The sequence below is a fragment of the Aphelocoma coerulescens genome, chromosome 2 (assembly GCF_041296385.1).
Source record: "Aphelocoma coerulescens isolate FSJ_1873_10779 chromosome 2, UR_Acoe_1.0, whole genome shotgun sequence".
Classification (NCBI taxonomy): Eukaryota; Metazoa; Chordata; class Aves; order Passeriformes; family Corvidae; genus Aphelocoma; species Aphelocoma coerulescens.
Window position 1 is genome coordinate 61,213,630 of NC_091015.1, and position 14,335 is coordinate 61,227,964.

The 14,335-nt window shown below is 41.6% G+C and overlaps 1 protein-coding gene across 1 annotated transcript in view; it reads right to left on the reverse strand.

Annotated features, from left to right (window-relative positions):
• Positions 1-14,335, reverse strand: part of VOPP1 (VOPP1 WW domain binding protein) — a 61,911-nt gene that overhangs the window by 1,059 nt on the left and 46,517 nt on the right. Inside the window, exons 3-4 of the mRNA XM_069007761.1 lie at positions 3,693-3,770; positions 1,561-1,697 (exon numbers count right to left, since the gene is read on the reverse strand). Of these exons, the coding sequence (XP_068863862.1) occupies positions 1,561-1,697; positions 3,693-3,770 (215 nt within the window). The remainder of the gene's footprint in view (positions 1-1,560; positions 1,698-3,692; positions 3,771-14,335) is intronic.

A 14,335-nucleotide genomic window follows, 5' to 3' on the forward strand; every position in this document is an offset into this window, starting at 1 on the left:
GGTGTGCAACCTTCCTCAGATATCGCAGTGGGTGGTGGAAGATAATGCAACTGAAGTCACAGATTGTCTCCATCTCAAGATGTAAGTTAGTTTTCTTCTCTTTCTCTCTGTCTGTTTAAATAAAGATGGACTGGGAAAAAAGTCATGGCTGAGCAACAGGTTTTCTTCTGTGGGTGCCAGTCTGTGTTTCCTATAATGACACAGCTTCTAAGGGATCTTCCCCTTCCGTTCTCCCAGTCAGGCCACCAGAAAAACACTCCCTGCAGATGCTGCTGGGATTGCAGAAGATGCTGCTGCTGTCTCTGCAGGGAAGGAGGGAGACAGGCAATGAGCCACATTTTGAGGGCTCCACCTCAACAGTGAATTGGCTACTGGGACCAAATATGGAAGAGTAACTAGTGGAAAATGGGAATGTGCTTGACTACTAATTCTCACTGCTTTTGCTGTTGAATATTTCTAGAACAGTAGAAAAACTAAAACTAAAAAATAAAATAAATGGTGGCGTTAGCTCAGAGCCCAAAACTTTTAAGTGACAGTAATGACAGTCTGGAAGCAGGTGCCATAATCAGGTCATCAAAGAGCTTGTGCTTATTTTATATTTGCCCACAATTTATGTTCCATGAAGCACCACAAAAGAGTAAAACTGTGCTCTAAATTTACATCTGGTGTTTACCAATCCAGCCAAAGACACTCCCTGTTCACATAAACTCAAGGCTATTTTTCAGGCTTAAAAATATTAGTCTGGTTGGATTGGCTCCCCCCCACCTGAAAAATACTCCTGTTCAGTCAAGGAGAAAAACAGATGCAGAATGGAAGCCCTAAAAAAAACCTTTTAGGATTTAAACAAGGAGGGGGAATAAAGTGTCAGTTTGTAACTTCTTTTTAACCATTTAGACCTAGGAGAGTTCCCAACTGGAACTACCTAACAGAGGGGAAGAAATTACAAACTTGGAAAGCAATTTTGCCAGAGGAGCCCTCATTAGGTAGGTCCTCCCGATGCTCACAGTTATTACTTACCAGAGAGACAGCAATCAGACTAACAAGGGGGAAAAGAGCACCTTGCCACAGAAAGACTGCAACACAGAACATTGAAGGCAAATCAAAACCAAAACACTTTCAAGACGGCCAGATTGTGGAAGAAAATGCTAGGCTTTCCTTCACCTCTGCCAGATGATATCAACTGTATTTAAAACTCCTTCTTCATGTGACTGTTGAATTTGGACACCTATCATTTTGTCTACACTGCAAAGAGAGGGCTTGCTTGCCTCCTTCCATGCATGGACACGCAGCTGTAAAGGTATTAGGAACCAAAACAGAAACGGAAGTCCTGTCATCCCATGTTTCAAAAGCACTTCTGTACACTGCAGCTGAATTATGCTGTTGGAAAGGCTGAAGACATCATTCACTGCAGGAGGTGGCTGCATGTTTTATTGCAGTGCAATCCCTTGTACAAATTGCACAGTTTCCAAAAACCAGTGAAACAAAAGCTCAAAACCCACCCTTTTAAAGTGCCTTGACCAAAGTAAGAAACCAGTGGAACTGGTATGAGCAGTCTCTGACCTGATGCAGTGTTGACTGGTTGTCTGGTGTAAGACACGTTAAAAGTAGGTTCTTCTACTAATGGAGGAGGGTACATCCGCCTTCGGATAAAGAAACCAGCTCCACAACAGAACAAAACTCCCATCATCAAAAGGAACCTAGGCAAAAAGAAGAGAGAAGTCAAAACCTGCACATTCAAGCAGCATTTAAATCCAGACTGTTCACTGAGAATACGTCAGCCTACAACTTTTAACAGGGTTTCTTAACTAGGTTGCCTCTTAAGAGCAGGTCTGTCATTTGGGATAGCACTCCTGGGGCACTTACGGATACATTATGGACATTTTCAGTGATTAGTACTATTGTCAATGTTTTCCGGCATGTAACCCGAAAGTAAAACGCTTTTCAGAAGTTCAGGTTCACACCTGACCTTGGCCACTGGGATGCAAAACTGAAATTCCAGGTCAGTACAGTTTCAAACCATGCATCTTGGAGGCAGGCCCCAGGCTTAGAGCATCTAGGCTGCTCAGGAGGTTTATGAAGTACAGAGAGGAATACTATTCTGCATTTGCCATTAAAAGAAGAATCTCAGATGTCCTTAAATTAACTCAACATTTTAATTCTGTCTCCCATGGGAAATATGGTAGGTGACACTTAAGCTCAAGCCAGAAGACTGACACATTCAGTACTGATGGTGACAAACTTTGCTTTGTGCTTCCTACATGGGATATTACATTCTCAATAAAAAAAGACTCTCCTCCTCTCAGCTCCTTTTCCAACCTAACTAAACTGTCCTCATCATTCCCTTGCCCTGGTGCTGTGGAAACAGGAATATGCAGCAAGGGCACATCAGATTTTGTTCTTCAGACAGCGGCTTTCACTTTGTTTCCTTAATCGGTTATCAGACACTCCAGTAACTCATGCAAGCTCTTGTAAATACGAATGGCTCTTCTGCCTGTAACTGCCATCTTGTTTCATGGCCTTTTACTGGAAGACAATGACAACTGTGCTTTTTTGGAAGGGAAGGAAGCTGGCCAGAAGCAAGCCTACACACCATCCTTATCTCCTCTGGAGAATTCCTGGGTGCCTGAGAGGAAGAGTGTGGCACAGCATGGCAGCAAGAGTTATTTCATGCAAAGGCTCAAACCCTGTTCTTGTTTCTACATTAGAAATGAGAGCAGAAGGAGGTTCTTTTTCCCTGAGCCAATATTAATACATTCCCCTTTGGCAGTGTTCCTGCAAAGGATTTTTTTCTGAACAGAAAAACAGAGATTTATGACGTCACCCCAGGGATTGAGATAGAGAGCTCTTCACTTATATCAGTAAGGATTCTACACTGAAATCCCACAGTCAGCTTTGGGAAATCTCTGTATTATAGTGTCTGTCAGGCTTCTGTTTTTCACTGTTTATTTGTTTCAATTTTGAAGGCATTTTTTTAATCAGTATTCAAATTCCACATAAAAATACCTGAAATCAGGTTTTCTAGGAGAGCATTTGCTTTCTCTCAACTGTAATGAAACGGTTTTATTCAGGTGCTTTTTTAAATTCCACTCCAAAAGGAATTTACCTTATTTTTTCATTATGCATATAACAGTGATTAGTTTAAGCTTTATCCAGATTACTGAGCTGCTGGTTTCACAAGCTCAATCTTTCTGCCTTCTTTTCCTTTGCTGTCATCTCCAGTGAAATCCTCATAGCCATAAATGTACTTCTCTTCCTTTTTAATTGAAGCCTCAATTCAGCTGGCAAGAATATATTAAGCCCTGCCTAAAAGCACAATCCTCCTTATATGATCCACTTTTAAAACTGAGCGCCCAACAAAGAAGGAGGAATGCTGCTGCTTGCAGTAGCTGGGACGGGCATAAAGAATTCAGCAACTCTGGAAAAAAGTGAAACCTCTGCCTGTACAATGCAGCAGGATGCAGAAGCAGGAAAGGTCAACCTGACATGATCAACCTCCTCTTTCAGTGTTTTCTTACTAAATTGGGAGAATTTTATAAGAAAAAACCAAAGTCCTTTCATTTCGATGTACACATAGACCTTACTGCATACTTGCACCTACTGTACTTTAAAATACCATGGTTGCCAATACCCTGATTTAAGTCCAACAAAACAGTCAAGGACAAACACAAAATTCCCAAGTGCCCTGGACCTACCAAAAATACCATAGTCGCTGGATAGAGAGAGCTCTTACACAGCATCTTGAGCCACAGCAATCCTCATAGGAGCGACATCTGTGGAGAAATGAAGAGACAGGGCTGTTACAGGAGTGGTTTTCACTCAGATTAAAATGTCATCCCCAACCCTGACACCATTCACACCCCCAACCAAAGCATTACTTTAAGAACAGACTACCCTTGGCTGGATAAAGCTGTCAATCATATACATGGCACAGCTCTATCCCTATTCAGGAATTTTTTGCATGTTATTGAAATTACCTTCCTATATACTTCTATCTCAAAACACCTCAAAAAGACCGAATGTGGTGCTCAATTCTATATAAAAAAGGACAAGTTATAAAGAAAGGCAGTATTACTGTGTTTTCTTTCACAGCAAATGAACACTGCAGAACTCCAACAGATGTTAGGAGTTTTATTCACTGGAACAGACAAGAATTTCCAGAACAAAACTGCCAGATCACCCTTTCTTTGAAGATCAACAGCTTCCAAGCAGAGAAACCACTGAGTGCAGAGAAAACTCCAATTGTACAATCATTTGCAAATTTTATGCCCTTTTTTGCTTCTCAGAAGTTGCATTGGACTGCAACTGCCAACAACTCCCATTGTTAATGCAGCCTTTCCTCTAAAAAACCTCCACACTTCAAATTAACATTTTGTATGCACAGAACATTTTTAAAGGCACCAGTGAGTGCAAGCACAAGGTACCACTTCACTAAAAGCAAGCACATACATTAAGGGCAACCTCTGAACAATTCCTATGGTAACTCTCATTTCCCACACCAATGAAACATAATTAGTAGGGAAAAGGACCAAGGTAACACAGAATCCATGGTATGTTACAGACTTGGATGAAAATCAGCAGATTAACACATCCACATACAAAAAGAGAAGAGGAGGTGACCACAACTGGATTGATCTTTTTAAGGGTGTTTACATCTGTGTGCAGAATGCACATATTTATTTAAGTATATGATCTTGGACAGTTTGCTCAACTGCATGACTGTGCTCCCCTATTTGTATGCAAACTAAAAATGTGTCAATTGAATAACTGTACAGACAATTACACATTTGCATGCTCAATTAACAAGGCTTCACTCAGAAAATACATTGTCACATAAGCTTCAGCCTCTAACTGGGGCTGGAGGAGGATGCTCTATGGATACATAATCAGTTGTTTTGCAAGTGAAAACAGTTACATGCTCTTCTGATGACAAGTAAGTAGGATTTATTCAGGCAAGCGGAGGATCTGACATGATCATCATGGCAAGGTTCATCAACAGACTCAGGCACCCAGTTTGAGACTCAGGCCAAGGAAGTTGCTCAAGCCAAAAGAGAAAACACCCACTTTGCTGTCACTGAATCTGAAAGTGACCCATTTGCAATTTTTCTTCTTTAAAGCTTCCCAAGACCCTGACAACTGCTCATACTCAAAGCTATCAGACCTCATGTAACTACTAACAAGACTTAGCAAGTCAGCATTAACTTCAGTCCCATTGTGGACCAAGAAATTGAGTATTCCTCCATGCTCCCACAGTGGGTCAACTCAACAGGAGCTTTCAAGACATATGTTAAAGTCAAGGACAGATTCAGGTTCCTTACAAAATGGGCTGGAAGCTGCTGCTTTTTGTTACACCAGTGCTCATGTTACCCCTTTGCTCTTCAACATGCCTTTGGTTGGAGCAGCTCATCCATGGTGATGGGCACTTGCCCCCTTGGCTGATGCTGCACAGCAAGGATTTTGTTGGGCCAGAAAAGCAGAGAAAAAACAAAAAAGCAGAGAAAAAACAAAACCTATAAATCTAAAGCCCTTCTTGAGTTCATTAGGACAAAAATAGAAAGAAGGATTTTAGGAATGTGAGCAGTCTTTATCTCTGCCTCCACACACTGGCTCTGTCAGTCCAGACAACCTACATCTGGCCATACACCGGATGGGGAGTGGACGCAACATTTCCCAGAGCCCCAAGAGCTTTACCTGTAATAAAACCTAAACTAAAACAGAGAGGCCACAGAGGCTGCACACACACCTTCCCCATGCCCACCCTTGCCTTGCTTATTTTGCATCTGTTTTCTCAAGAGCCAGAAGAGATGGGAAATGGCTATTTTAAAATATATAATTATGGTCATTCAAACCACCAAAATTAAAGGAGCATCTGTAGAGGAATATAGTACCTCAATCTATTTTTGATCTTTAAGTTTTCTAGGTTATGAGTCAGCACCATTTTTAAAGTCTCAATGGCTTAGCTTTTATTCCTGCTAAAGAAGGCTAAAGCACCAGTTGAAAGTTGGAAAGGCTACACTGCTGAATATTTATGAAGCTCCTGAGACCACTGACTGACAAACAAACAGGCTATCAAAGTGAAGTTTCAGATGACTGCACTTTCAAATGGTTGAAAACAATGATGCAAAGGATGAAGGAGTCTCTCACCATGGCTCCAATTCCTGGCAGTCAGTAAGCCTTCTGAGCCAGCTCATCCCAGGCTGAGCACTGCATTTGCTGGGTGGATCTGTGAAAGTAAACCAGTACCACACCTCAGAGGGAAATCCCTTTGAGATCTGACACTGGTGACTTTGTCACATTTTACCCATAAAACCAAACAGCTGCTTTATTCTGTGTTCCTGTGAGAATGGACACATGTACCCATATGTAGGAGCCTGGAATCAAGGCTGGAATCAAGGACAATGCCAACCTGCTGTTTGTATTCCCCACCACTTGATAGCAGCACCAAAAAGGACTGGAAGAACGAATGTTCTGTTTGCTGATACGGCCATCAGGCTACAGCAACAGCTCTGCTGATCTCTTGTTCTTGATTCAATGCGCTATGGAAAAACAACACAGCTCCTGACAATATCCATCCCAATTACATGACAATTAACTTACTTACAAAAGCCAGATTTATTAGCTGGCAAAAGACAACAACAAAATCAGCTTATTAATGGAGTAACATACAAGCTTAAGTATAATCAGTCTTTGGTGTACTGTATCTCACTGCCTGATGGCAAATCACAGCAGAATTAAGACCCTGGTTCATTAAAAAAACCCCATAATTAAGCACATACACATATATTTGTTGAATTAGTATGCATTTTCTTTAAATTGCACTCATGCTTTGGCTCTGCTTTACAGGGAAGGACCAGTTGTGCCCGATGCCAGCTGAAGTAGAATGAGCCTTACTATCGATGTGAAGTGAATGGAACCCATCTCAAGAAGACTTCTCTGAAGTCAATTTCCCTCTTTCACAGATCAGTGACAATCCCAAGAACTGCATTTCCCTAGAGCAATGTTCATTTCATTGATCAAAAGTTAACCCATGACACAGGATAAGACATAATTAGTTGCTTTGCTAACCTGCAACTTCACCAAGAATACAACTTTTCTTTTGAAAACTGTCTGCAATGAGATTTATGATTTAGAAGGTACATATTTTCATTCATAATTCAGTGGAGTGAAAGGACTGTATCTGCATGCCCAATGCCTTGAACTGCTGGCACATCAAGGAACTGCTGTGTCACAGATCAAAGTTACAAAGCATGTCAGGTCACAGGGACAAGGTTTTTCTCTAGGTTCACATTTAAATCATGGCACTGAACTTCCTTCCTTTATGGACAAGCAAAGCAGAGAGTTTCACATAAAGGTACATGGTATGACTCAAACACTACAAACCAGCACTTTACTTCCATGTGTTCTGTGGATAATAGCTGTTCAGTGAAATGGTCCATCAGCTCTTTTCCAATCACACCTGCCTCTACACAGTTTAACAAGTCCCTTCTCAGTAGAGCTGCTGCAGCAAAGAGCTGCGTTGCCTACCACCAGCACCACGTCTTTGACATGCAAACTGTAGTTTTCTTAGGTTTTTTCTCTAGATGTTTTGCATCATATGGGCCAAAACCTGATTTAACTTTTAAGATATTTGATTAGCAATGTATTTTGGAAGAGTAAAACAAAACCTAAATTGTCAATCCACATATAGGGGCAGAAACCCTACTGCAGACACAGAGACAGAGGCTGAGAGGGTGAAATAAAACCACAACCCCACCTCAACAACCAGATACAGTAAACTGCATGATCTCTAACCACTGTTCTGAAGACAAGCCTGACACGAATACCAAAAAAAGGCTGCATACCAGTCATAGGTTAAATGATTGCTGCACATATCTGTAAATTCTATGATACAAATTGGGATCCACTGAAACACAAGACGCACTGGCAGTTTTGGAGCAGGGGGCAAGAAAACTAAAGGGAGTCAGGGGGCTGTGTAGATGAAAATATAGCAGTAAACCAAAACTAAGAACACAAAGGAAAAATTTGGGGGGGGCTGGTAGTAGCATTAGATGAAGCTGAGGAAGAGCCAGTGCTGCCCTAATATTGGCAGGGGCAAAAGACCAGAAGCAGTCCTCGTAAGAACTGTATGGGATGAACTGCTGAGGCTGGGTCACCTCCAGGCAGATCCAGTGCTGAGCTCTCAAAGTCAGAAGGTTCAGGTCTGTTCCCATTGAACAGATGACAGCAGACAGCTGAAGTGTGCATAGGTATTTACTTGTTCTAGGACAAAAAACATTTTAAAAATAAAATAATCTAATCTGCTTGCAACTCAGCTGCCAGGATACAATGATGCTGAACAGAGAAGAAACAAATAAGCCTTGAAACAAAAAGAAAAAGCAGGCAACCACCACAAAGTGACTAGCAGAAACAATTCTGATAAAGCTCTGAGTCGTGGCAGTGCTATCAATGAGCAGTGATGTCACTGAGGTACACTGCCCTGATGGATGAAGAATTGGGAAGATCAATTGAAGGTGCACCATGTAATTGAGAAAGAGTTCTTTTTCTATCAAGTTTACTTAAACTTTTATTAATTTCAGACATTCTGTAAATGCATTTCCATCTTTCCATAAAAAGCCATCTTCAAAGCAAACCCCTTGCCTGTACTGCTGTCTAAGGAAAGACATGGGGAAGACCACTGCACAATAGAGGGGTTATCCCAAGGAATCTGTTTTGCTACAGGTGCCCACAGAACATGGAAATTGAAACACAGAGTCCAACTCTGCACTCAGGAGTCCCACCTAAGTAACCATTTCTGAGTCCCAAAGTGGTTTAATCTCTCTCCAGAAAGATGCTGCAACACAAAGGCCCCATCCTTCCACTGGCATTCACTCAAGTGCTTGAGGAGCAGTAAGACAGGCAAGGTCTTTGGCTGGTGGAGCAGAGTCATAGGCAAGATCTGCAGTCCAGCCTTGGTCTTAGGGTTGATTGTGTCTCCTTGGCATGTACACGGCCTAATTTTCAGCAGACACAACACCACAGTCACCTGCAGTTACAAGTTCTCAGCACCCAAAAGCATTTATCTTCTTATAAATGGCAAAGGTGATCTCTCAGCATATGCAATAATAGTGCCTTGTAAAACATAGGTCTGCTAAGTATGAATAGATAAGATTATTATAGTAAATACAACTGCTTCACAGATTACCTCTGTGCGCATCTGTACTTGAGAGCAAAAACACTGCTGCTGGTACCCAGGAGAGCACTAGAGAGATAGTTACCCAGGTACTGGGTAAATCACACAGCCCTTAACTACATAAGAAAATTTAAGGCAATAAAAAGGAAAAAGGCTGTAAAGCAATTTTTTTCTACAGAGTAGAAACAACTGAGACAGAAACAATATTTGCTCAGATTAGAGTCCTGTCAGCTTTGACACAACTAAAATCTCCTACAAGACAAGATACTTGGCTCCTGTCCTTCACACAGACATGAAAAACAAGAGCAGGCAACAGCTGAAAAGGGGCTTATTTCTCAATTACTCTTTAGGTGAAGTGCCTATAAACACCATCTCTGTGCAAAAACTCAGCAGAACACAGCAAATCCTCCCACACTTCTGATAGCATGAGAAGTGTTTGTTCAGCTGCTCCTATCAAACCAATCTTTCTCACAATCTTCTGCTGCCTGAAGGTTTGCCAGAACCCCAGCCCTCTCTTCCCAGATCCCAAGAAAGCCACCCTACAGAGGAACTCTCTTTGTTGTCTGTGAAATACCACTACACAGCTTTCTGGCCAGCACATACCCATCTAGAAATTTTCTCTGCTCCCCTTGTGGCAGAACCTAGCAAGAATTGCAGTGGCTTGGGCTTTGCCCACTGGCAGTATATGGAGCCTTAAACAGGCATTTTCGAACACAGGCTGCAGGCTTTTCTTTCACAGAACAAACGGGAGAAACAGCATAGCTTAAGGCTCTGACAAAAGTAAGCCACAGATAATGTGTATCACAAGTTTGAATTTTCTGGAGGTGGAACTGTAAATGTCTCATATCAACAAGAACGAGGACTTCTAGTTAATCATCAGGCCCCTTATTAAACAGATGATTAGTTCTTCATATCTCAAGCTGCTCCCAGTGGGCAGGCAGTCCTACTGCATCTCATCCCTGCTTTGGGAAGTCATAAGCATTCTGCTGGCAGGGGGCGATGGGTATCCAGGAATTTGCTGTCTGCCTCAGTTTAAGATACTAATGCATAGTAAACCTTTTTTTCCTGCACCAAGCCACTGCATGATCAAATGCAGAGAAGGACTGGGTAGTAATGGCCAACTGTTAAGTGCCATCGAGTCTTTCAAAACTTTAATTCAGGGTCTCCCTACTTAGAAAAGGTTAGAACTTCAAGATTACTTTGGTGTCAGATGCACGTTGATGCTGTCCACTGAAGCTCAAACCAGGTGAAACCCTTCCTGTCCCACCGACAGGAAAGGAAAAGAAACCGATTCTCAGCCTCTCATTAGGGTTCTTGCCTGGGACATGGAAGAATTAATGACCTGATGAGTATTTCAAATCAAACACCCTCCACAGGAAAAACTGAGGCTCACTCACACTAAGTCACAACTGTGGTTACCACATCCTCTGGAAACGAGAAGGGGGTGGGATTGGATTCTCTGCTCCACGTTAGCCAGGGGAGGGTCTGGTCTCAGAGGAGTACCCCACTAGAAGACAGAGGATGCCCTCATTTCCTCTTTCCTCACCTTTCTCAGAATTAGCTGCCCATCCATGGTCAGCCTCCAACTCCAAAATCATTCAGAGCTTTAAATCTGAAATTAGGTCCATCACCTGTTTGATGGCCTGTGAAGGTTGACATACTAAACCCCTTCTCCCCTCTCCAGGACCTACTCCTAGCAAGTTGAGCTGGTTGTTCATTTGGCAGCCTAATTCGCCTGAGATTGCGTTAGATAACTGATCCATTGAAGGAAATTCCAGTTTGTGGCAAGGCACCTAGCTGCTGGGTGACTGCAGCAGTCAGGACTACAACCTCAACAGCTTCATCAACATCAAGGGACTCTAGTCTCTTATTTGGAGCAAGGAGTAGGCCACCTCAAGGGCACTGACTGCTGAAGCTAGTTGTGGCATTTTGCACTGATATTGTTTAAGGGCCACACAGGACTGAGCAATAGTGGTGGGTTTCTGTTGCCTTTTTATACAGATGGCCTGATAATTACTGCTGTCTTCCTTCATGGCACAAACCGTGCACTTACGCTCTTGCATTGAACTACATATGCAAAAAAGGCCCTTCCTGTGGCTGCTCACTGTGAAATTGGTGGCCCTGGAGCGAATCCAGGTCTCTGTTTCTGTACAGTGCCAGCTATTCAAGGCGCCTGGAAGCGTGCAAAACTATTACACTGCCTCCCCTCTTCCTCCTCCCTGCTGGCTTCAAATCAAATGGAAGGATAAATCAGCAGCTATATTACTGCCCTAAGCACACACCTGCTGACACTTCATGCAGCTGTAATTGCAATGGCAAGTTAAGTGTAGCATCAGGAAAGCCAACTTAATTAACAGCAGTAAACATAAAAGGATGTGGAGCACAGACAATAGCTACCATCATGCAACGCACCCAGTGTCTGGTTTGGGGTGGTTTCCCAGCCTCTTGTACACATGTTGGTGGAATAAGTGCCCTCTGAGCTATCTGAGCAACAGCAAGAGAAAATAACTTCTTTAATGTTTTCATTTGGGACATTTTGCAGGTTCTTGATAATGCACAGTGTTATTATGGACTGACCACAAAGAATAAAAGGACTTACGTTCAAAACCCAGATGAATATCACTGTGTGATAAATACAACAAAACCTAATCTGCAAAGTAAGAGAAGCATGTGGAAATGTACAAAAAATTTATTTCAAAACACATGAAAAACCACAAAATTAATATATCCCACATTCTTCCCTATAATAAGAAAATTAACTGACTCTTCCCATGCAGGGCAGGAACATGTTTTAAATATGAAGAATATTAGCAAACATTCATTTTTTAGGTTTCCATTAATGTTCTTAGACTAATTGTAAATGAAAAATTAAACGGATTTCATCAACACAAATGTCTACATGTGCAGTTGTCTGCTGTATGCAGTAAACTAGTTTCTATGGCAGAAACATATTAGCCTAAAAATACAGCACTTCCACCTGTACACGCTTTCAACATTAATTCAGGTCCTGCTTTTGATAAGAATTAGAAGATGTTACAAGATAGCATTCCTCTCTGTTCATTCTGCTCTTCACATCATTACCAACAGCAATGGTTAACATTTCCTTTCAGAGAAAATGTCCATGTTTCGTTCTGGAAGTGTTTCACCTAGTACCTCACCTTTGAGAAGTTAAGACCTGCTCAAGGCAAGGAACCCAGGGCTGAACTCAGATGCAAAAAGCCAGTATTTAGGAGGTAGAATAATATAAAGGCTACCGAGGAGGCATTTAGAAATCATCACATATACAAGTAGGTGTCATGTTAGGAGAGCCAAACCTTACCTACAGTTGGAAGGGACACCAAGTCTAGCAAGAAGAGCTTCTACCACTACACTAGCAGTGGAAGCTATCTGTCGACAAACCAGAAACTGGGAGGTATCATTTACCCCAGCTTCAGCACAGCTTTCCACACTGTCCCCTCAATATTCTCGTAACCAAGTGCAGACCTTACAGTCTGGGCAGGGAGGCAGCCAAATGAGTTAAAAAAAACCCAAACAGAAACCCCATGGTGAGGCTCAGAGGGCAGGGGATAATGGGTCCCTCTCCCTACGGGTGACTACTTCACTGACCCGGTGACATCAGCCATGGTACATTTTTTGCTGTGGACACATGCCTACTGCTCATACTCAAAAACATTCCTGCTGTTTTATAAATATGCCATGAAGCCTGGCAAGGAGAGGATTAGAAACATGCATCTGGAATTTATCACCTCATTAAAAGCCCCAGTATAATGGTAGCTAACAACTGAAGGAAAAATAAACAGAAAAGACCTATGGGGGATTGATCAGTCATACCAGGAAATATACTTCACCCTGCAGTGAGGGGGACATTCACAATCATTCCAACCAAACTACTACTCATCAACAAAACATAAGGCAGCTTTCCCTCTCCTATTCATGCCCAATTTAGAAGTGGAAAAACAACTGGAGTATCTTAAGTGCTGCTGGCATCTGCCTACAGGGAAGGTGGTTTTGCAATCTAATGCATTCTCTATGTTACTATTCACATTATTGCCATGGAAGAGAAGTACCTTGACTGTTTCTTCTGCCAACCATCAGCACATCTAGGATAAGGCTGAGCTGGCTTACTTAAGTGAGAGTGGGATGAGGATCCTTGTAAAGATCAGAGTTGAGTCTCTTGAGACAGCTTTAATTCTGAATCACTTTCTGTGCATCCACACAAGGAGATGTATGATCTAATTCTTTAAGCAAAGTCAGGAACAACTTGGCTCCCTGCTTTTCCAAAGGATAAGAATTAGATTCCAATGACTAATTCCTTTCTCTGCTTTATATTTGCTTACTTATTTTTCTAGATCCTATTAAAAAACATTTTGCTGAAGTAGGAGACAAGTATCTAACTGACAACAGTATCTGGTGACTCAGGCAACAAGGACATGGAGAAACAGTTGGTTGAGTTAGGGAAGTAAGTTAACAGCAGTCTTGAAGTTCTCTGTATTCACGACAGATGACCAGCATATGTCTCTCAAATTCTTGGTAAGCTTTCCATGTTCACTTCTGGTCTGAAATAAGCTGCATCTTACTCACACAGGAGAGATAGAAAAATATGGAAAATTATCAATTCCTCAGTCTAGCCTTAAGAAGTGGAATTACATTTGGAAGAAACATACTTGAATTAAACTAAAGCTTACTGATGATATATGAAGGATAGAATAATTATGTCCATTGGAAAAATTATTTTTAAAAACTACTAATACATTAAATACTTGGTCAGAAAGATGTTCTAGAACAGAGATCTCCAACCTTTGTCCTAGCTGTTAAGACAGAAAGCGTAACAGACAAGTTTTAAGAAAGTTTTGAACAATATCTCTAACAGATTTTTCTTTTTTAAATTATTATACTGAAAGACAGATTGAATAAAAAAAGTAAAAAACTAAAGCTCCAAAAGAACAGTCATATAATTGCAAGTTTTACCCACCTAAATCTAGCTGAATTGCCAGAACACTTCTTTTGGCACCCTGTTCCTCTGGCTTAGCAGACACATTCTTATCTGTCTTTGGATGGCTGAAGTAGAGCCTTTACAGGAAAGATTAACTCAGCTATCTTGCCTTTAAACTTCTAATAAAAGCAAACCACCCCTTTATGTGACAGTCCACCAGATTTCTACTACTCCAA